We start from the raw sequence: 22,065 nt of genomic DNA, 5'->3' as shown, positions 1-22,065 counted from the left end.
CATATGCAGAAAGAAATCCTGAGTGAGTGTGTATGTTTTCTGTTTTGTGTGTCTCTTGTCAGGCATCAGAAGCGACACACACCTGCGTGATCATCGGCTCAATCAAACAACGGCTTTCAGTACACCAGCTTTCACCGATTCCAGCTTTCGTCAATCCTGCTGTTGCCAGATTTCCCAAAAAGAACGTCAATTCAAAAACAGCACCAAAATAACTAGTCTCTCAAACTCAAATGAATGTGTGTACATATTTTTTTGCCAGACATCATTTCCTGAGTAAACTATTTGGAGAAGGTGGTGGTGGTGTTGTTGCATTTCTGGTGTGTTGTCAACCACATAAATGCCAATCAGCTCTCAACCAAAGACGGAAGTGAAAGCAAAGTAAAAGGTGAGACTAATGTAGCTACTGTTCAGCAAAAGGCTGCTGTCAGTTTTCAGGCATTTTTCTTGCATGTCTAAAGTGCAACTCTCACACATAGCACTAATAAACTCGAGCCCAGTGCACAAGGCTATAATGTTACCATTATTGTTAGTGTTTAACATTCTTAATGTTGTTTTGTACAAATCTCCTATATGGTTTTGGAGACATGTCTCATTAATCTGTAAAAAAAAAAAAAAAAGGGCTCACATTTCATATAGTTTGTAGCTAGAGCCCATTCAGCTCACTCCATGCCTTTATCATAAAATCCTTCAGCAATACTATTTAACGATATAATAGTGTTTCCTAGAACAATGATATCCAATGCCTGTAAACACTGGAAAAAAAAACAATGCCCCCTTTTAAACGAGGCACGCTGTTTTATTTCAAACGTTTAAAAAGACCACTTGCAAATATTCAAAAGTAGTGTAATGCAGTATTTCATGGATTAATGGAAGTATGTGTGTTTATACACTATTAATGGAAAAGCATTCAAAAACATGGAATTTTCTGATATTTAGTAATCTCCCGCTTTACCACGGTTTGAATATTTACCCCAGGTTATTGCAGAATTGCATTTGCCACATAATTAATTAGTTTGTCTGTTTTTCCCGGCCTTTTGCAGATGGCACGATAGACCAATAAAACATATAGAGATTTGTTATTATGGAGTTTCATGTTGAAATAATGAAATGTATTAATATAAATATAATTAATAATTGTAAATTAAAATTAAGTAAAATATTAAAACAATACAGTACTGTATACATGAAATACCATTTTTGGGGTGGCGTCCGTTTATCTGGGTTTTTCATTTATCGCGGTTTTGGAACGTAACCACCGCGATAAACGGGGGATTACTGTAGTGTTTCTTCAAGCTGCTAACATTATCTTGGTAGCCTACACCAACCAGACATAGCTTTATGGCTATTTACCAGGAATAACTTTATGGTCACCAATCAGGCATAACATTATGACTACCTGCCTATTATTGTAACTTAGTAACTCGTCTGTTGGATCGGACCACACGTCCAGCCTTCGCTCACCACATGCATCAATGAGCCTCGGCCACCTATGAACCTGTTGTCGAAACTTTCCCAGGACAACTTTTAATAGATAGCTGCAGTTTTGGAGATGCTCTGACCCAGTCGTCTAGACATCACAATCTGGCCCCTTGTCAAACTCAAATGCTTACACTTGCCCATTTTTCCTGCTTCCTACACATCAACTTTGATAACAAAATGTTCACTTGCTGCCTAATAACATCCCACCCACTACCAGGTGCCATGATGAAGAGATAATCAGTGTTATTTACTTCACCTGTCATAATGTTATAAGGTCAAAAAGTTATGCCTGTTCAGTGTATATGCAGTATATAGTACATAAAAATAATCATCCTGAAAACACAAACGCATTCACGCAGTATTACGCAGAGCTCTCTGGTAGGAAGTGCAAGCTGTAAATCCCTAGAGCAATAAATTTGTGTAGTATTTGCACAATCCTCAACCCATAGTCAGTCAGGTGTATCAGGCACCTGTGTCGTTTAGCTGTGCTTTTAAAAGGCTAGCTTGTTTCTGTGTGAAAATGGTACACTGATGACTTCAATGTTGTCCAGGATGAAGCAAAACAAAACAGCATTAAAAAAAAAAAAAACAGCAAATGTGATATGGCCTTGTTGTGCCCTCTGTAAAATACATGTACCCTCACTTTAAAGCTCAGTTCTTGTACACAACAAATGCCCTTGACCTGGAAAATAAGTTACCAAATAATTACCCCATGATTAAATACCTCTTATGGACCAAGAGCTTTCTCATATCAGTATATATTATACTCAATTATTGATGTCCGAGCAGAAGTACTATCCCCTGCACTCTCTGCACTCAACCCTCAGCCAACCACAGACAGCTAAAGTGTGAAGATGCATTACATTGAGAAAGGAACTAGGAAAGGAAAAAAAAAAAGGTTACTGGCAAGTCTGGAGTATATTTATTGTAAATAGGCACTAGTTATATTTCTAAACAAATAAGTCATTTACATTCATATATTTGACAAACTGTGACTCCACTGCAAGACTGATATCAGTCCAATCGCAACACAACAGAGAGTTAAGAGATCTTTTCCAAACAATTCAGTGTGATTGCAGCAGCTGTCAACTGGTTGCTTTCTACATTACCAACATTTCTACTAGATTGAATGGATACTTAAATGTTACTAGGATACTTATGATTTAAATTATCATTAACTATAGCAAAGAAAGAACAAATTTTACAAACTGATGTTTGAAACATGATGCTGTGAACTTTGTTTAATCTAGTGACTATACCTTAGGAGACATACTGTAACAAAATGACCTATTGGGAATATAAACAAACAAGCATTCGTAACAGTTACGCCTGTTTTTAAGGTCTTGACAAAAAGACATAAATGTTCATAAATGTAAAACTTTTTCCAAGTAGCTTAATAACTAAAACTAAGTTGCAAGAGCACCAGTACGAAATCAGGGTTGATCTTTAGTGCCTCCTATCCTGATTTCTACATGTTTCCCATAAGAGCCATGTTCTCTCTGGAGTGTTTAGCAGAGGACACACAAGACTGGTTTCTTCCCTCAGGAGACAGCTACAAGGTTCCTACATCCCCCAACAACTATAAACTCAGTGTTTATAATTAACTGTGTCAGCCTCCCATTAGAGCCATGCAAGCCAACTGAGTGCAGACCTGCACCGCAATAATCAGGCCCATATGTATGCTAATAAATTATGGACAATGATCAGCTTATTAACAGGTTCACCTTGTGGCCTGGCCTGAAGCAGAGCCATATGTGCAGCCATATGCCCTTATTGTATAGCCAGTAAATAAGGTTATCTCTCTTACAAAAAAGAATATACTAGAAAGCGGATGCTTGATGCATGTTGAAAGCTGGGAGACTGCTGAGAAAAAAAAAAAACATTGTGACCCTACAATTAATCTCTGCAGTTTAAACATATGTGATATATAAGTTGTCTGATAAGATTCAGCAAATGATCGATTATCTTGCTTGCCAATTTAAATCACTATATATTTACTAAAGCTTGTATGTTTATCTGAGCCATGCAGCTTGTGCAGCTTAAGACATATTGTACAATTCCCCATTTCTGACCCATATTTAGGAAACTGTCTTTAGTCAATTCCTGAATTTGAGAATTTGAGCTCTACATTATCCTTACTCCATATACACCCAATACATACACACAATTTTTACTATACCTGGCATGTAGCCTGATATTTTATAGTCGGTCTCTACTAAGACTAGATTGTAGGCTACTTGGACAGACAAAGTGAATTAATTCCCTTGTTGAAAGCAGCCAAATAAAAAGAGGGGAAAAAAAGAGGTTTTAAGTACATACAATTCTGCTACTTTTTATCTCTGATCATGCGTTTCAGAAAGCATTTACATACTCAAAGAAATTTACATACTCAAAGATGAGATTGTAAGTAAAATAAATGCCCAATATCCCAATTAAAAAATAGACCTCTAAATTAACTGGCATTACTTGTGAACGGTTTTAAGGGGTATAATTCCCTCCACCCACACAGCAAGTTCAAGTCCTCACTTTCAGTAGAGCTTTCAATAGACATCCTGGAGCTTTTCACCAGTAAACATGGCCAAGAACCACCCACTTTCACAGGAAGAGGCGTGTGAATGACACTGCAAACGGCCAATCACATTCACTCACCCCAAAACATTCAGATAAAACACTTTTTTTTTTTAAATGTCAAAATACAACGTGTAAATGATTTTTATTCTGGTTATATGTTCATCATAAAAGCTGACCACATCACAGCATTCAAAAGTTCTCCTATTTAGAAACTGATGTATGGCTGTGTGTAGGTAGGCGAATTTCAGATAACCAATCAGACTGCATGTTTCTTTATTCAGATCAAATGCTCGGAAAAGAAATTTGTAAGCTAAAACTAGTTTGGAGAAAAGGATGACCCAGACACCAACATGTGTGAAACCGCAAAAAGATATGACTGGGCACTTTCTCATCCAGACACAACTCTGTAACAGGAGTACAGTGTCTACAACTAGAGTGTGAAAGAGCCAGAGATGACTGTAAGATGAAGACCTGCTGATCACATTACAATCCACCTCATAACTTCAGCAGGTTTTCTTCGCAAACAAATTCAGTGACACCTCCACTGGATAATTTCTTGCATCATTAAAAAAATACATATGGCCAGCTCTCGTAAAAAAAAAACTACACTTGTCTGTGACTGAGGTATTGACCATAAACTCAGTAATTGTGGTATAAAATGGAGCAGCACAGGTGGAATCCTTTGCTATAAATCAGAAAAAAAAACCCTGCAGTAAATGATTGCGTATGATCGGTGATTGTAAATCATTCCAGTAGTTTTCCACATGATCCCCTGAGTCACAGAATGTGTTTGAAAACCTGGAGACTATATTCAAAATATAATAAGGCATGACATATTGCCTGCTCTCCAAACATCTCCAGGTTTCCTCGTTCAGAGCCTATCTCAGGTTACTTCTGGGTTACTGCTGGGTTCCCTGGTTTTCTCCTACCTCAAAATTGACATTATAAAGACAAAGACTCAAATAGAAAGCCATTCACATAGAATAGCCTGTATTTGTCAAATATACATTACAGTGAAATTTGTTCTTCGCATATCCCAGCTTGCTCAGAAGCTGGGGTCAGAGCGCTGGGTCGGCCATGATACAGCACCCCTGGAGCACGAAGGGTTAAAGGCCTTGCTCAAGGGCCCAAGAGTGGCAGCTTTGGCGATACCGAGGCTTGAACCCCCAACCTTCCCGATCAGTAACCCAGCACCTTAACCACTGAGCTTCCACTCCACCACTGAGCTACCACTCCAGGGTGACAACAAATGTCCAACCATTATAGTTTTGTCCATTTTAAACAGTGAAATTCTTCACATATACCAGTTTATTAGGAAACTGGGGTCAGAGCACAGGGTCAGCCATGATACAATGCCCCTGGTGAGGAAAGGTTCAAGGGCCATTTTAGTCTGAGTCACTACTTCCACATTCTACCGCTGGGTTCCCAGCTGGGCAGTTCTCTGTGCAGTTGCAGCTGAGAGCAATATACGGTCTTGTGTCTCGTATTTAGCATCTTAATGAACCCAAAGTGACCAATTATCCATAGACTGGAACAAATGACTTAAATGTAGATTCCGTTCTCTGATATTTATTTGTATATAATGGTGTTTTTCAGCATACAATTTCCCAAACCTATCAAACTTCAAATCAAATATTCTATAAAATATTTTCATTTGCATAAAATGTTTACAGCATGGTCACGGGTGCTGATATCACGTCCGCACGGTTATCCAACTCGGTTCAAATCTATCTGGTTTATATAAAAATATAAATCCCTTCTGGATACAGTATGTCTCAAAGATTTGACTCCTGGTCCTCCTCTAATCATAATACAATATTGAAAAGCCTTCAGCTGCATGTTATGTTGCTGTCATTGCTGCCTGTCCTGGTGTGTCTCCAACATCAGCATACTGTATAAGACAGCTATCAAATGCACACGTTCAGAACAGCACCTTTTCCTTACAGGACACCAAAACACACATACAGACAGAAGACTAGACCTGTATCTGTCTACCATGTTGTATCTAACAAAAGGTTGAGGTTATGAGTCCAGTCCTGAGGTTTTGTGAAGATTTTCATGTTAGAAATAAGGTTATGTTTAGGGTTGAGTGTTACGTTCGTGGTTGAGATTTTATGATTGAGGTTAAATCTTAAGTTGAAGGTGTAAATTTTGAGGTGTAGGTTTAGGCCTCAGCCACCAGGTTAGGACTGTGTGTGTTAGGTTTAGGAATCTGGACACAAAACATCACTGGCATGTGGGTGTTAAACAGTCTATTAATACCCTAAGATTGTGAAATTGTGATGTTTAGGATCGAGTATCACACAATCCTAATAACCACATGTGATTTTTTTTTTCTATGCCTCATTTAAAAGCTCACATCATCTTTCACCAGACAGGGTTCAATCTAAATCCTGGTCCTCGTTTCAGATCTGCAGTAAATGAAGCATCATTGTGTGCATGATTTGAGCTTCACTCCACAAGAACTTCAGGGCCTCAAGATGATGATGATAATGATGATGATGATGATGATGATGATGATGATGCGTGATCAAATGCAACAAGGCTGACATTTTGAGAAAATGGCATGGCACTGAATCTGCACTCTAAGCCATTGTAAGCCTCTAATAAAACATGATAAGATTTTTTTTGTCTAGAACTGCGGTCTCTTCATGTCCCTGTCCACTGCACCATAGGAAATGGACACATTAGATGGAGAAATGGTCCATTTTAGAGGCTCATCAATGAGGGAAAAGCACGTCTTTGGATAAACACAATGTCAGTGGGTAAACAATCCGTCGTGAAAAGCGCTTGTGTTGATTGAAAACAGGATGTTTCTTTTTTTTTTTTTTCATCGCAGCACCGGTTTCGGGATGGTAACTGTACCCAGCGGAGGAATGTCTCATCTCCTAAACATCAGCGCAGAACAAAAGGAGCCGTGTGAAGGTGTTACCTGGTCTAGCGGCAGGTTGATGATCTCGCTGATCGGCTGCAGCAGGTTGGATCCAGTGCAAGCTGATATGGTGTCGGTAGCCATGATTCAGAGCGGTTTCAGCCTGTTGTGCTTCTGCTATGGACGGCGACGGCAAACACAAACCCTCTCCTCCTCGTTGTCCCTCCTCCTCGTCCTCGTCCTCCTCCTCCTCCTTCTCGTCCATCACCGCTCCTGCTGCTGCTCAGGCTCACTAATGCAACCTAGTGTCCTCACTGTGCACTACACCATGTAATAGATTCCACCAGTTGTTCTGCTCCTATGGATGATCACATCTCCATCCTGTTTATTACAATAACATGTGTCTGTTCATCTCTTCTAATCATAGGAATTGTCACAAAGCAGCTTCACGGAAATAAATAGACTAAAAGAATGATTTTTTTGTTTAATAAATGTGTCCCTCTATCTCTGGTGGACACAGTGGCGTCCCTGATGAAGAACACTTGAGATAGACTGAACTCAAATGGAAACCCATTCACATAGAATAGCCTGTATTTGTCACATATACATTACAATGAAATTCGTTCTTCGTATATCCCAGCTTGGGGTCAGAACGCTGGGTCGGCCATGAAACGGCACCCCTGGAGCACAAAGGGTTAAGGGCCTTGCTCAAGGGCCCAAGAGTGGCAGCTTTGGCAATACCAGGGCTTGAACCCCCAACCTTCCGATCAGTAACCCAGCACCTTAACCACTGAGCTTCCACTCCACCACTGAGCTACTACTCCAGGGTGACAACGAACGTCCAACCATTATAGTTTTGTCCATTTTTAACAGTGAAATTCTTCACATATACCAGTTAATTAGTAGACTGGGGGTCAGAGCACAGGGTCAGCCATGATACAATGCCCCTGGTGAGGAAAGGTTCAAGGGCCATTTGAGTCTGAGTCACTGAGTCACCACTTCCACATTGTACTTAATGTTCACTGATGGCACATAAATGCAAAACTATACAAGGCAATTGTAGTCTTAAGACATTCAAGGATTTGTATAACAAAATATGTAATCTGTATTCCATCCAGTTTTGAAGAGCTTTAATTAGACAGTGGATAAAAGATATTCATGGCCATCCATTATATAATTAAATACACATTCACTCCCACTTATCCTGCAATTATTTAATCAGTAAAACATGTAGGAGCAGTGCACTGAACAAAATCATTTAGATAATCCATAGAAATTGAGAAAATATACAATCTCAGTGCTTTTGACTTTGGCTTGAGTAAATGAGCTGATTTCATTTTTTCTGTTTTTTGCTGATCTTAGACTTAATACAAAACAGTGTCTACTCAGATTGGTGCACATTCAGTTCTGTGGACAGAAACACCCTGTCGGTGAGAGAGAACAACAGAGAAAGGCCATACTGATTCAAGGTGACAGAAAGGCTACAGTCATTTTGATAAGCACTCTGCACAAATGTGGTGAGAAGAAAAGTATGTCCAAATGCACAACATGTCAAAGTTCGATGGGCTACAAACAGCAGAGGTCATTGTTATGTTTCACTTCAGTCAGTGCACCTGAAACATAGACCAGAATCTTAAAAAGAAAGAAAAAAAATTGCACCATTTTGAACCCAAGTGCAAAGTGCAACGATAGAGCCTCCACATAATTAATATGATGTCATAAATACAGTGTTTCATGATCGAAATGGGGAAAGGTTTGTGGACACCTGAACATCACACTTCTATGTTTTTCTTGCCAAACATTTGCTGCAAAGTTGAAAACATAAATGTCTAGGATGTCTGTATCTGCTGTATTTCCCTTCACTGGAACTAAGGCAAACATGTCAAACCCAAGGCCCCCGGCCCACTTCCAGCCCATGGATACATTACATCTGGCCCACGATGTAATATCATATTTCTATAATAATGGGCCAAGTTTGACTCTGAGGGTGCTTATGAAGATGTTCAGAAGCACACACAGGAGTTGCCTTACTAACATCTTCACTCTATCCTGACTATAACCCAAACATTAATAAACTGACAGTCAAGAAAAGATGCCAAGCATCCTGATCAGGCAAATATACATAATAGCAGAATTTACTGCTTTTACTTACTGTTTTATTTTCACCTATATTTCCGTATCCTGGCTGTCTTACCATTCATTAAATATTGAAAGTCTGGCCCTCTACTTAGACGCAGTATTTCATTTTGACCCCCTCTATGGTTGAGTTTAAAACATACACACCAGTAGCCTGCTGGACATCATATTGTAAAACTCTGGCAATGATTCTTCTCCTGCTCTTCAACAGCCCTGTCCAGCTCTCCTCATGCAACATCCCATCTCCTGGTATCTCATCCACGTCCTTGAAACATCAAACCTCCTTCCAAAAACATGTATGGATGTGCCATCCTGGAGGAGCTGTGCAACCTGATTGGGACCCTAACAAAACACAAAACTTGAAACAAATCAGTCAGAAAGGAGAAGGTAGAAAGCACTTGTCTGTAGCCATTACCCACAAACACATTACATTTTGCTGTTCCAATGCAGCTATAGTTACTTTAATTCCTTCATCACTAATTTCTTTCAGTACTTATGCTTCCTAACTGGACAGACTGACCTGAAGTTATACTTTGATGGTTAAGTGTTCCCTTAATTCTTTTAAGCAGTGTATATCAATCAAGATTTATTAGAACCAATTTTACCTTAATGCAGTTACTTAATTAGCCAAACATGTGGCAACTAGACAATGAAATTTAGATTTTAAAAAAAAGGATTGTTTTTTTATAGACTTCATTGACTTTGACCATGCTATTGTTGTTGGCACCAGATGGTTTGCTGATGTCCTGTTAATTTAACACACAACAGTATCTATAATTATATAGTCTTTGGCTGTCCAGTTTCAGTGAGTCTGTGAGCCCATAGCCTCTAATACTTCTTTTTTGCTGACAGAAGTAGAATCTAATGGGGTCTTCTGCTGTTGTAGTGCATCCACCTGAAGGTTCAATGTATGTGTTGTGCATGCCAACATATTACCCTGTGTGTAATAATTGATTATTTTGAGTTAGTCTAGTCTAATATAGACGTTCTATGGATTTCTCTCATCAACAAGCCATTTTGGCCTGAAGACCCTCTGCAAAACTCAAGAAATTGTTGTGTGCAAATATCCAAGAAGGGACTTGACTTGACTTGACTTGACTTGACTTGACAAGTGTCCTAAGAGATCAACCTTTTTTTTTTTTTTTAACTCTGATGTTTGGTGTGAACATTAACTAAAGCCCTTGGCCTGTATGTGCATGATTGTCTCACATGATTGGCTAGTTAGAGTTATCTGCATGAACATCTTGGTATACCGGTGTTCCTAATAAAGTGTGCGGTGAGTGTATCTCATGAAGCCTAACTACTTTAAAGTTACACTGTTCAGTGAGAATATTGGAATAACAACTTTGATCCAATTTACCTCAGACTTCCTCTGCAGATTTTGCACAAACACACAAATCTGGAAATATAAAGTGTGCATCTTGCTTTACAATAGTAATACCAATATGGACCCAATCTCAGTTCTGGGTTGTGCATTTCACACCCCACCACTGAGGTGTAGGACACCACTGAAAAGGCTTTAAAAACCTGAATCAATCTTCCACTTAATACCATCATTGTGACACCCTGGCTATAGACACCATCAATATTATACAGAAAAGCAGTATAACAGAGTAGTGCATCATGACAGGTATCTCATCCAGCAAGAATGCCATTACTAAAGCGAAAAAAATTAAAACAATTCAACAAGTCTCCTTTCACTGCAGTCACAACTGTGCCACCTGCATACATCATCTCTAGCAGAAGCATCTCATACAATGACCCCAAGTTTTCTATGCATTTTTGTGCATTTGTGGATATACGTTATTTGACGGTTGAAATCTGATTGGATGGAAATTTTAATGTAGCAGCAGCAGAGCATTACAGTTTTCATGGGGATAAGGCAAATTGTGTGGGTTTTTGTTCAAATTCTACAGAAAAGAAAATGCAAAAATAAAAAAATAAAAACTTTTTACCTGTTTTTTTTTTTACTTTTTCAAAATCTTTCCTTACCTCCAGCTTTTCTTAAAAAGTTCATCTTGCTATGGAATGATGAGAATAGACTATTGGGAGAAAGGTATTACATTTTCATGAACATATATGTAATAAAATGTAAGTCAGGGAGTCTGAAGACCCACCACGGTCTAATCTACCTCTGCAAGACTTTGCATATGCTTTTCTATTATGTTAAATGATGTGTTTCTCTGCTTATTAGTGATTGTTCGTCTAATGTGACTCAGAAGAACGGTTAGTCCCAAAGAGTGATTTGTTCATTTTGTTCTGGAAGCACAAGAGCAAAACATCACAAAATCTCAGCAAAAAACTAATTCAGTAGTTAATTTTTTGACTCTTCTAGTCCAAGTCGTTCAATTTTTTTAGCACGTGACTCCCATCAACACGCACAATGCAATACATTGGGGGTTTTTTTTGTCTTGACATTATTTTTACAATACTTATAGGAGTAACATATATTATGTCTGAACAAAGGAACGAAATGAACTAAATGGCAAAAAAAAAAAACCACCAAATCACTAAAATGATCAGATCTTCCACTACTGCTTACTCTCAGAATAAGAATTTCAGTCATTTTAATCTCCAGCCCACCAGGTGGCAGCATTCTTTTTAAAGACCAGAGTCATGCACCTAAACGAACCCGCAATTCTGATTTTCAGCTCCTTATTGGTCATTGTGTGTCACGTGACCGTGGCAAGCCTTTTCCGTTCGTACGGAAGTGCACGTTTCTTAGTCGGCGTGTGTAAACAAACTAGCTGATGTAGAGAGAAGTGCCGTGTTCAGGTTTCCAACATGGTGAAGTGTGTGGTGAGGGGATGCCAGAACCAAAGCGATCTGAAGCCGGGGGAAATGCGCAACAGACCCCGGAAGCGCTTCTTCAGTTTCCCCGCGGATCAGGGCCGTGTTCGTGTGTGGCTGGCAGCGCTGCGGGAGTCGGCGATCTTCTCCAGCGAGCTTAAGATTTGCGAGGATCACTTTCTTCCCGAGCACATCACTCCGAGTGGCATAACTCCGGACGCCATTCCCATCATGCCCCCTCTGGAGGGCGCGATACTGGACTTTCCCGGCTGGACCTCACCTGCGGAGCCCAGTGAAGAGCATTCAGACCCCTTTGCAGTGGTGAGAAGAACTTCTGCATGATCCTCATTCACCACTTCCCGTTTTATCTCGTTCCGTTATTTGAGTTGAAGTGAGTGTGTTTGAGCAAGAAACAACATACACACGTGTTTTACTTAAGTTGAAATGGGTGTGTTAGGGCAGAGAATACACACGTGTTTTATTTGAGTTAAAATGGGTGTGTTAGGGCAGGAAGAACACAAACGTGCTTATTGGGTGTATTAGAGCAGGGAAATAACAAAAATGTGTATATTTGAGTTGACGTTGATTTGTTAAGAGCAGGGAAATTATAAACACTTATTGAAACACGTGTGTATTTGAGTGTATGTGGGTGTGTTATGCAGGAAAACACAAAAGTGTTTACTGGGTGTGTTAGTGCTAGGAAATCATAAACACCAGTATTTGAGTTGCAATGGAAGAGTTAGAGCACGAAATCACACAAACACACAGCTGTATATTTGAGTTGAAGTGGATGTGTTCTGTAGTGAAATCACAAACATAGGTATTGGAGTTAAAATGTGAGTATTAGAGCAGGGAAATCACACATGTATTTAATTGAAGTTGTTACGCTGAGCAAGGAAAATCACAAAGACTTTTGTGTTTGAGTTGATGTGGGTTTGTTAAGCAGGAAAAACACAAGTGTTTACTTGGTGTGTTAGAGCAGGCAAATCACAAACGTGTATTTGAGTTGAAATGTGTTTTAGAGCAGGCAAATCACAAACGTGTATTTGAGTTGACGAGGATGTGTTAGTGCCTGGAACTCACAAACACTTGTATATGAGTTGTTGAAATGGAAAGAGTTGGAGCAGAAAATCGCACACACAGCTGTGTATTTGAGTTGGAGTGGAATTGTTAGAGCAGAAAATCGCACACACAGCTGTATATTTGAGTTGGAGTGGAATAGTTGGAGCAGAAAATCGCACACACAGCTGTATATTTGAGTTGGAGTGGAATAGTTGGAGCAGAAAATCGCACACACAGCTGTATATTTGAGTTGGAGTGGAATAGTTGGAGCAGAAAATCGCACACACAGCTGTATATTTGAGTTGGAGTGGAATAGTTGGAGCAGGAAATCACACACACAGCTGTATATTTGAGTTGGAGTGGAATAGTTGGAGCAGAAAATCACACAGCTGTATATTTGAGTTGGAGTGGAATAGTTGGAGCAGAAAATCACACACAGCTGTATATTTGAGTTGGAGTGGAATAGTTGGAGCAGGAAATCGCACACACAGCTGTATATTTGAGTTGGAGTGGAATAGTTGGAGCAGGAAATCACACACACAGCTGTAAATTTGAGTTGGAGTGGAATAGTTGGAACAGAAAATCGCACGCACAGCTGTATATTTGAGTTGGAGTGGAATAGTTAGAGCAGAAAATCGCACACAGCTGTATATTGGAGTTGGAGTGGAATAGTTGGAGCAGGAAATCACACACACAGCTGTATATTTGAGTTGGAGTGGAATAGTTGGAGCAGAAAATCGCACGCACAGCTGTATATTTGAGTTGGAGTGGAATAGTTAGAGCAGAAAATCGCACAGCTGTATATTTGAGTTGTAGTGGAATAGTTAGAGCAGAAAATCACACAGCTGTATATTGAGTTGTAGTGGAATAGTTAGAGCAGGAAATCACACACACAGCTGTATATTTGAGTTGGAGTGGAATAGTTGGAGCAGAAAATCGCACACACATCTTTATATTTGAGTTGGAGTGGAAGAGTTGGAGCAGAAAATCGCACACACAGCTGTATATTTGAGTTGTAGTGGAATAGTTAGAGCAGGAAATCACACACACAGCTGTATATTTAAGTTGGAGTGGGTGTGTTGGGGTCGTGAAATCACAAATGTGGGTATTGGAGTTGAAGTGTGAGTATTAGAGCAGGGAAAACACACACGTAGTACAGAAGATACTCCGGGCCCAAGTGGTCACATACACTACTATCTGAGCAGGACACACCGCAGGAGGGGAGGAGGAATGATTACAGTGTATGATGTTTCAATGGAAATCAACTAGTTCATTAAATTGGAAGAATACTGTTGGAAAACATTATTCAATATATTAAAACACCATTTGCAATGGCCAGATACAGTAACAACTCTCCAAACTGTGTATCTAATGAAGCAAACCATTACCATATATTTTGGGATTGTTTATATTCAAGAACACTGGAAAAAAATACAGGAGTCTTTTGAAAACATTGTGAGAAGACATACTTCTAGACAACAAATTGCTGTATTTTGGCTGTGTATGTCCAGATATAGTATGAGTAGATAATAAAAAACTGATTGGTGTGCTTTTGGCAGTCAATAAGAAAACAATCAGACGTAAAAGATTAAAACAAGAGAGACTAACTTTGGGGAAATCGAGGAAGTTGGTTGAATCGTGTCAAAGATTATTTATTTTTAAAAAAATTAAAAAATAAAAAGGTTGTATAGATAAATACACTATATGGAAAAAAGTATTGAGACACCTGCACTTTCCTGCCATATGTGGTTCATTTTCAAATTATCACAAAGCTGGAGGCACGCAATTATGTAGGATGTCTTTGGATGCAGTATCATAAAATTTTGCATTCACTTGAACTTGGAAACCCAAACCTGTTCCAGCATGGTAACAAAGTGCACAAAGTGAGCTCCAGGGAGGTGTGGTTTGGAGAGGAAGATCTTAAATGGCCTGCTACAGAGCTCTGATCTTATCCCTACTGAACACCTTTGGGATGAATGTTAACACTGACTGCACCCTAGACAGTACCTGACTTTATCACCCTTGTGTCTAATGAACACACACTTGTGTCTAATGAACATCTTCCCAGAGGAGTGGAGGAAATTACAAGAGCAAATTGGGACTAAATGTGCAATGCGGTGCTGAAAAAGCACATGACGAGGTGTCTGCAAACTTTTGGCAATATAATGTATATGAATATAATATATGCTTATGTATGTGTATGCTTTTATGTGAATATATATGTACTTGTTTTTTTATTTATATAAATAACGCATGTCAAGTTTATTTCTATAGAGCCTTTCACAACAGACATTGTCTTAAAGCAGCTTTACAGAATTTAACAGTTAAGGTGAACAATGTGTGTTTATTCCTGATGAGTAGCTATGGTGACTGTGGCAGGAAAAACTCCCTTAGATGTTATGAGGAAGAAACCTTGAGAGGAACCAGACTCAAAGGGGGAACCCATCCTCATTTTGGTGACATCGAGACTGTGATTTATAGTCTTTAAACAATACAGAACACTGGGGAGTGAGAACTAACATGAGCACTGGAGTGTAAGATTATGAGTGATGTTCTTTATACAGTCATTTTTGGTTATAAAACTAGGAGCTACTGAGCAACTCATAAAATAGCTCAACAGTTGAGATCGTCTCAGATCCAGCACCAGCTTCTCCATGCCAGAGCCTTTAAACACTCAAAGAGGTCCAATGTCAAAACTCCTTTTGGCACTGGTACGTCTCTAGATTGTTCAGGATGTTTGGAGGCATCTACTTCTTTAAAGGTCTACAATCTTCATGCGGTGGGACGTAACTGGGGCTGGAGCAACCTCAGGATGCCTCAGGATGGGAGAGAAAGAGAAGCAGTGGAGGGAAATTAGCGTAGCTGCCGTTCATGATATAAACAGCACAAGTTGATAATGTGCATGTGATCAGATGTTCTGGAGCACAAGGTTATGATATGTGATGTGTGTTATGTGTAGGTTTTGCTAAAAAGATAATTTTTTAATCTGCACTTAAACTGGGGGAGTGTGTCTGAGCCCCGAACACTGTCAGGAAGACTATTCCAAAGTTTGGGAGCTAAATGTAAGAATGATCTACTGCCTTTAGTGGACTTTGCTATTCTAGGAACTACAAGATGTCCAGAGTTTTGAGATCTCAAGGAGTGTGACGGATTGTAGCGTGTTAAAAGACTGGAAAGATAATTGGAAGATGAACCACTTAGTGTTTTGTAAGTAAGAAGTAGTAGTTTGTAGTCGATTCAAAACTTAACAGGTAGCCAGTGTAGGGACGATAGGATTGGGGTTATATGATCAGATTTTCTCAACCTTGTGGGAACTCTGGCTGCCGCATTCTTGAATAACTGTAGCTTGTTTATTAGAAATGCATTACAATAGTCTATACTGGAGTCTATTATAATAAAACAAAGTAGGAAAAAAAAAGAAATGCATTCGTATGAAGGTGTGTGAATGACCGTATATTGTTGACTACCAACTATAAGGTTACAGGCTGTATCTTAACTCTAGTGTGATAATCTCTGGATTATTTAAGGAGTAATAATTTTGGTAATATTGTCTGTAGCCATCAAAATCAATGGCCATGAGCCTCTACTGTGTTTTGACTATGGCACATTTGTTTCTGAGCATTGAGATTTTTAGCTCTGTATGTGAATATTTAATTTCTAGTGGTTTTGAGTGCTTTAATTCCTACACTTGATACCCACACTGTGAATGTGAACCCAGTTACATATGGATTGAAAATAGAATTCATGTTCAGTTCAAGGTTAAGGTTAGCGACTCCAGTCGGTTGGCTTTACAACTACAATAACTTTCTAAAATTACAAATAACAGCTTTGATGGTAACGGATTTTAATTGGCAGAAGATTGTGAACTCTTTTATACAAATCTTTTAGGAGACATCGTGGCATGGCTTCATAGACTCACAAGCCAACTTCATTTCTAAATCAATTCAGTGTTTATTTGCGAAAAGCTTCATAAAATCTTGACTAAAAATAGTGAACATTTTCATAAATCTAATCGCCTTTATTTTTACATCTGTGCTATGTAGACTGAAATTCCAGCAGATGATGATGAGGAGGAGGAGGATGATGAGGAGGAGGATGATGACGAAGACGAAGAAGACGAGGAGGACTACAATGACTCTGATTATACAGAGGAAGATCCAGTGCACCTAGATGAGGAGGCTAAGAAGGAGTGGCTGTCAAGACTGTAAGTTATGGCATGTCAGTTGTGGTTTACCATATGATGATGTGAGCAAAAGGCTCATAAGACTTTTTTAGTGTAGGACAATAATTTGGGAAATGAGTCCATACTAATCTACTTTCCATTTTTACAGCAAAGAGAATCTTATGAATTCCACAGGAAAGAAACCAGTTCCTGCAAAAAAGGGTAAGAAAATCAGGACTCTATTACTTAAAGTACCTGGAAAATTTACCCAAGTGTCTGCTGTAGAGCACCCGACATTAAAACTGTGTATTTATGCACTCGTGTTCTTCCTAACAATTTAATTGTTGGACAAATGTGCTATGATCTACACGAACATGCCTTAAGTTTTTATTTTGCTTCTCAGGCCCCACTCGTCGCTCCGAGGTAACACTTGGACGGCTCACGCACCGATTCATAGATCTGCTTAACTTAGCTCCAGAAGGAATTCTCGACATCAACGAGGCTACAGAAAAACTAGGCACTCGCAAGAGGCGGGTATACGACATCACCAGCGTACTCAACGGCATTAAGCTCGTTGCAAAGAAGTCGAAAAGCAAGGTCCAGTGGGTGTAAGTACAGACTGAGGCATCATCTACTCCACATTTGTACACACTTCTTGGTTTATGGGGGGAATCTGATAATATTTATCCAGTTTTACATTACTGTAGGTAGGTTTTAATATTCAGCAATACTGTTACTCACTGCAGCATCTATCAGTTCACGAATGCTGTGTTTGGGTTTTTTTTTTTTTTTTCTCTTTTTTTTTTTTTTTTTGGCCACAGGGGTCCATCACCAATCAGCTGTTTCAAAGGCCAGTGGAAGAATAAGATAAAGACTGATCTGCTAAACCTCAAGACTATGGAGGAGTCTCTGGACTGGCTGATTAAAGACTGCGCTGAGCAGCTGTTTGCTCTAACAGACCTCACTGAAAATGCTAAATATCCTCACATGCATTCAGTGCAGTAGGAGTCTTTATTATTCCACTAAATAATCCAAGTCTAACAAAACAATTGACTGTATTTATATTTTATTTGCCTTTATGGCGTTTGGCAGACCTGCTAATCCAGAGCGATTTACAAAGTGCTTCATCAGACTAAGAATACCATCAGTCTACAACTCTGTTGGGGAAAAAATATAGTTAAAAAAAGCTATTTTTTTTTAATGCTGAAGTGTTAATTTAAGAACCTCTGGAAGAAGAAGGTGCTTTAGACATTGTTGAAATACTTCTAGAGACGGCTGTTTAGATATCAGGTGGAAGTTTTTTACCAACTTAGTGCCAGAATAGAAAAGAGTGTGGAAGATGATGGGACCAGTTGAGAAGTGGTTGAGGATCAGAGGGTGAGGTGTATCTTGTCTCGCTGACCTGATTAAGAATTTAATCGTTCTGAATAGTCAAATAGGCCCTCAGTGATAAGCCTTCAGATACCACACCACTGTAGCCATAACAACAGGACATTCGGTCTGCTCTTTACATGAAAAGAATACGTTAGTTTAACACTTGATGCTGAATAAATGATTACTGGAGGCTGTTTTCTGTTCAGAAAATCAGCACGTTTCCACAGTTTGTGTGACGTTGTTGTAAACAAAACGGAACAGCAGTTTGATGTTTGTAGTTGTTGAAAACCTCTACAAGACACACTCTCTCTTAAATGTTAGTCAACTGGGAAAAAAGTACTGCGTAGGAGACTCTTTGGCTAAACGGCAGCCAAAAACTTTACCCGTGTCTGATGTTTTTATAGTGTTAAGTAATGACATTCTAAATTCAGACTGCAGCATAACTTATATTTGGGACAAAAAAAAATCCAAGTACTTAATTCCCCTCTTTAAATTTTTTTCGTTTAGTTCATCGTGAAGGGCATATCTCCCTACACCATGATAATTGTTCTTTGGCCTTTTCAGACTAAGTAATCTGCATAAGACGGCACTTCTGTGGACAAAGTCTACATATTTGTATGTATGACTGTCAAGTTGCTTTGTGTCAGAACAACAATAAGCCAGAAGTTAAATAACTTTGGAAATGAGCTGTTTCACTTATTTTAAAGGGACAGCCTTGCATTCGTATCATAGCAGCTTTCCCACATATTGACCTTAACTGTAGATTTCACCTCCGCTTACGTGACGTATGAAGACATCTCTCGGATCGCCACCTTTCAGAATCAGACCGTGATAGCCATCAGAGCTCCTGAGGAGACCAAGCTGGAGGTTCCTACGCCCACTGAGGTAACATCTTAACAAAAATGGACACTTTTTTTGATTAGTTGCAGATACACAATTTAGTTCTGAAGATTGCAGATGAATCTTGACTAATGCATTTTCACGTTTGTGGGCATCTGAGGCACAATTAACAGCATGTTTAAATCTGATAACTTTCAAAAAATGGTGGAAAAAAAAAGCTAATGATTGCATTCCAACTGCATTGCAGGAGCAGCATTTTGCAGGCATTTTGACAGGTGGTTTTTAATTACAAAATACATGAATTATATACATGTCTATGCCTGTTTTGCTGTAGCATATAGTGATCCAAAAATTAGACCACTCATAAAATTTGCTGAGTAAGGAAATGTTCTAGTTTGAGTAAACCTGTTTTCCAGATTTTATCCACAGATTTATACATTGGGTTTTCTCACGCTAGAGCTACGCTGCTTTAACAGGAGTTTTCACTGTATTTTATACCCAGACTCTGAACTGTGACGTGTGTGTATATATTGGGGTGTAACTGTACACAAAGTTTGGTACATACCTCGGTTTTTAAGTCGCGGTACGGTTAGGGGGAAGAAATGCAAAACATAAAATTGCTTGTCATTTTTTATTAACACACTTTATTATTATTGACATTTGTGATCAAAATTTTAAAAAACAATTTTAAATAAAATGCCTGCTTGGTTAAATAATATCTCAATATATTTTATAAATATAATTTATTTTTTATAATTGTAAAAAATAAAATAGTATAAATCTAATTAATGCAATGCGCTTTTTTCTTATTTTGAATAAATAAAATTTAATAAATGGAAAAAAAATTAAATCGTTTACCTTTGTTAGACTCTGGGTGATACTGGTCTGTGTTTTGCATTTTATATGAAGTTTTTTACATTTAATATTTAACTGTTCTACTTATTACAGCATACTTTAACAAATGTCTTCATTCCTTTTATCCTTTATTTAAGAGAAATGTTTGAAGCTGGACATGAAACTATATAACAATAATAATAATAACAAATGTGCCCGTATTTAGTGCTATATATAAAATTTGTATTTTTAGTGTGGCTGTACAATATGAGCAGAAACCCAGCTACTCTAATTGTGGTTGCGGTACGCTTTATGGCAGGGGTGTCCAAACTTTATTTCAAAGAGCGACCAGATTAGTCTTCAAAATACCTGAGGCCCACTGTGTGAACATATTTGTCTACAACGTTATTTTATTTGAAAATCAAATAATAAATATAAGCCGCTATGCAGATTTCATTTCATTACATCCTCTGAACTGGGTCAGTGGAAATACAGAATTATGTGTATGCAGTCCTCATAATTTGGACCAAAGCAATTGGACATAGTAACAGTTATACCTTGAACAGGGTTTTTTTGTTTTTGTTTTTTTGTACGGAGTTGAAGGCACACAATTATACCGGATGTCTCTGGATGTGGTAGCATTAAGTTTTTCCTTCACTTGAACTATTGACTGTCTCTGTGTACAAAGCCAGTTCTATGAATATAAGGCTCAGAGTGGAAGATCGTAAGTGGCTTACTATAGAGATCTGATCTAAACTTAACTGTAATAAAAACGTTTGGCGTAAATCAGAAGGCTGACCGCACCCCAGGACTTTTCACTTTATATCAGCACGTGACTTTACTAAGACCTTTGTGGCTGAATGAGCACAAATTTTTGTAAACACATTCCAATATCTAGTAAAACATTCCACTTCCCAGAAAGAGTGGAGGTTATTTTAACCGTAAATGGGATTGCATGTGGAATGTGGTGGTTAAAAGCATGTAGGAATTTATTGTCAGGGGTCCACAAGCTTGTGTCCATATAGTGTAGATAAATACATGGATACATGGGTAAATCTATACATGCATTGATTTAGTAAGCCAAATTGATAACATCTGTTATTTAAAAAGGGATTTTGTTTATCCCAGCACTGATTTTTATCTTCATCTGTATCACCTCCACCAGGATTGTATTAAGATCCATCTGAAGGGCTCCAGAGGTCCTGTTCAAGTGTTGACGTGTGACACGTATGGGCCAGACACAACCTCGCAGTCAGAGCAGCTTAGACACGGGCGTTTCCTCGCGCTGGAGGACAGCAGGATACAGACGGCGCCACTCCTCACAGGTTATTCTTCCATTGAGATTGTTTTTATTTCAAGTGTAAAGCACATAGAATGGAGAGAGAATCATTATGTCCTCCTCTGTTTTTGTTTTACAGACGTTCCTACCATTTCTTCTGTCCGGAGCGCATAAGAATCCGAAAAAAATAAACGGTTTATCCATGGAAAAGACTTTTTCAAGGACAGTTAATTTGAGAAGTGCTGCTGTAAAATTGTAAAATATGTTGATAGGACCACAGATTTATAAGCTTTATTTTTATATCTATTTCTCTGTTCTTATTAAAGTGTTTTGAAAATTAGCACATTCTTGGTTTATTCATGTTGTTGTACTGATACGGATGTAAACTCTTTTGTGATGCGAAGTAAAAAAAAAAGCTTTAAAAATGTATAAATAATAGCAAGTAATTCAGTGTACAGTGTGATTATGCCCAAATAAAAATGAAGCCACATTTGACAAAAGGAAAAACAAGAAAATGTTCAAAATTAAAATTACAAGCATTAAAAATCTTTTTTTTTTTTCCCTTTTGAGCAAACATCAGCATGTGTTTAGTTTTGTTGTACTGTGTTTAAAGTTTACATTTAGAAAATAAAAAAAACAATGTTAATTATCTACTGACTGTTCTTA

At 38.5% G+C, this 22,065-nt stretch overlaps 2 protein-coding genes across 2 annotated transcripts in view; one reads left to right on the top strand and one right to left on the bottom strand.

The window, feature by feature from the left end:
* The window catches only part of mboat2b (membrane bound O-acyltransferase domain containing 2b), a 37,522-nt gene extending 30,343 nt beyond the window's left edge, over window positions 1-7,179 (bottom strand). Inside the window, exon 1 of the mRNA XM_046836602.1 lies at window positions 6,983-7,179. Within this exon, the coding sequence (XP_046692558.1) occupies window positions 6,983-7,066 (84 nt within the window). The 5' untranslated portion in view covers window positions 7,067-7,179. The remainder of the gene's footprint in view (window positions 1-6,982) is intronic.
* A 4,546-nt stretch (window positions 7,180-11,725) lies between these two features.
* e2f6 (E2F transcription factor 6) lies at window positions 11,726-21,739 on the top strand. The gene is made up of 8 exons (XM_046835636.1): window positions 11,726-12,169; window positions 16,954-17,114; window positions 17,242-17,294; window positions 17,476-17,680; window positions 17,894-18,049; window positions 19,217-19,331; window positions 21,286-21,445; window positions 21,539-21,739. Exons 1-8 carry the CDS (start codon window positions 11,843-11,845, stop codon window positions 21,571-21,573), a joined length of 1,212 nt encoding a protein of 403 aa, XP_046691592.1. The 5' UTR covers window positions 11,726-11,842; the 3' UTR covers window positions 21,574-21,739.
* The last annotated feature ends 326 nt before the right edge of the window (window positions 21,740-22,065 follow it).

Source organism: Silurus meridionalis, chromosome 23 (assembly GCF_014805685.1).
Source record: "Silurus meridionalis isolate SWU-2019-XX chromosome 23, ASM1480568v1, whole genome shotgun sequence".
Lineage (NCBI taxonomy): Eukaryota > Metazoa > Chordata > Actinopteri > Siluriformes > Siluridae > Silurus > Silurus meridionalis.
Note: the sequence above shows the minus strand (reverse complement) of the source record. Positions and strands in the feature narration are given on the sequence as shown.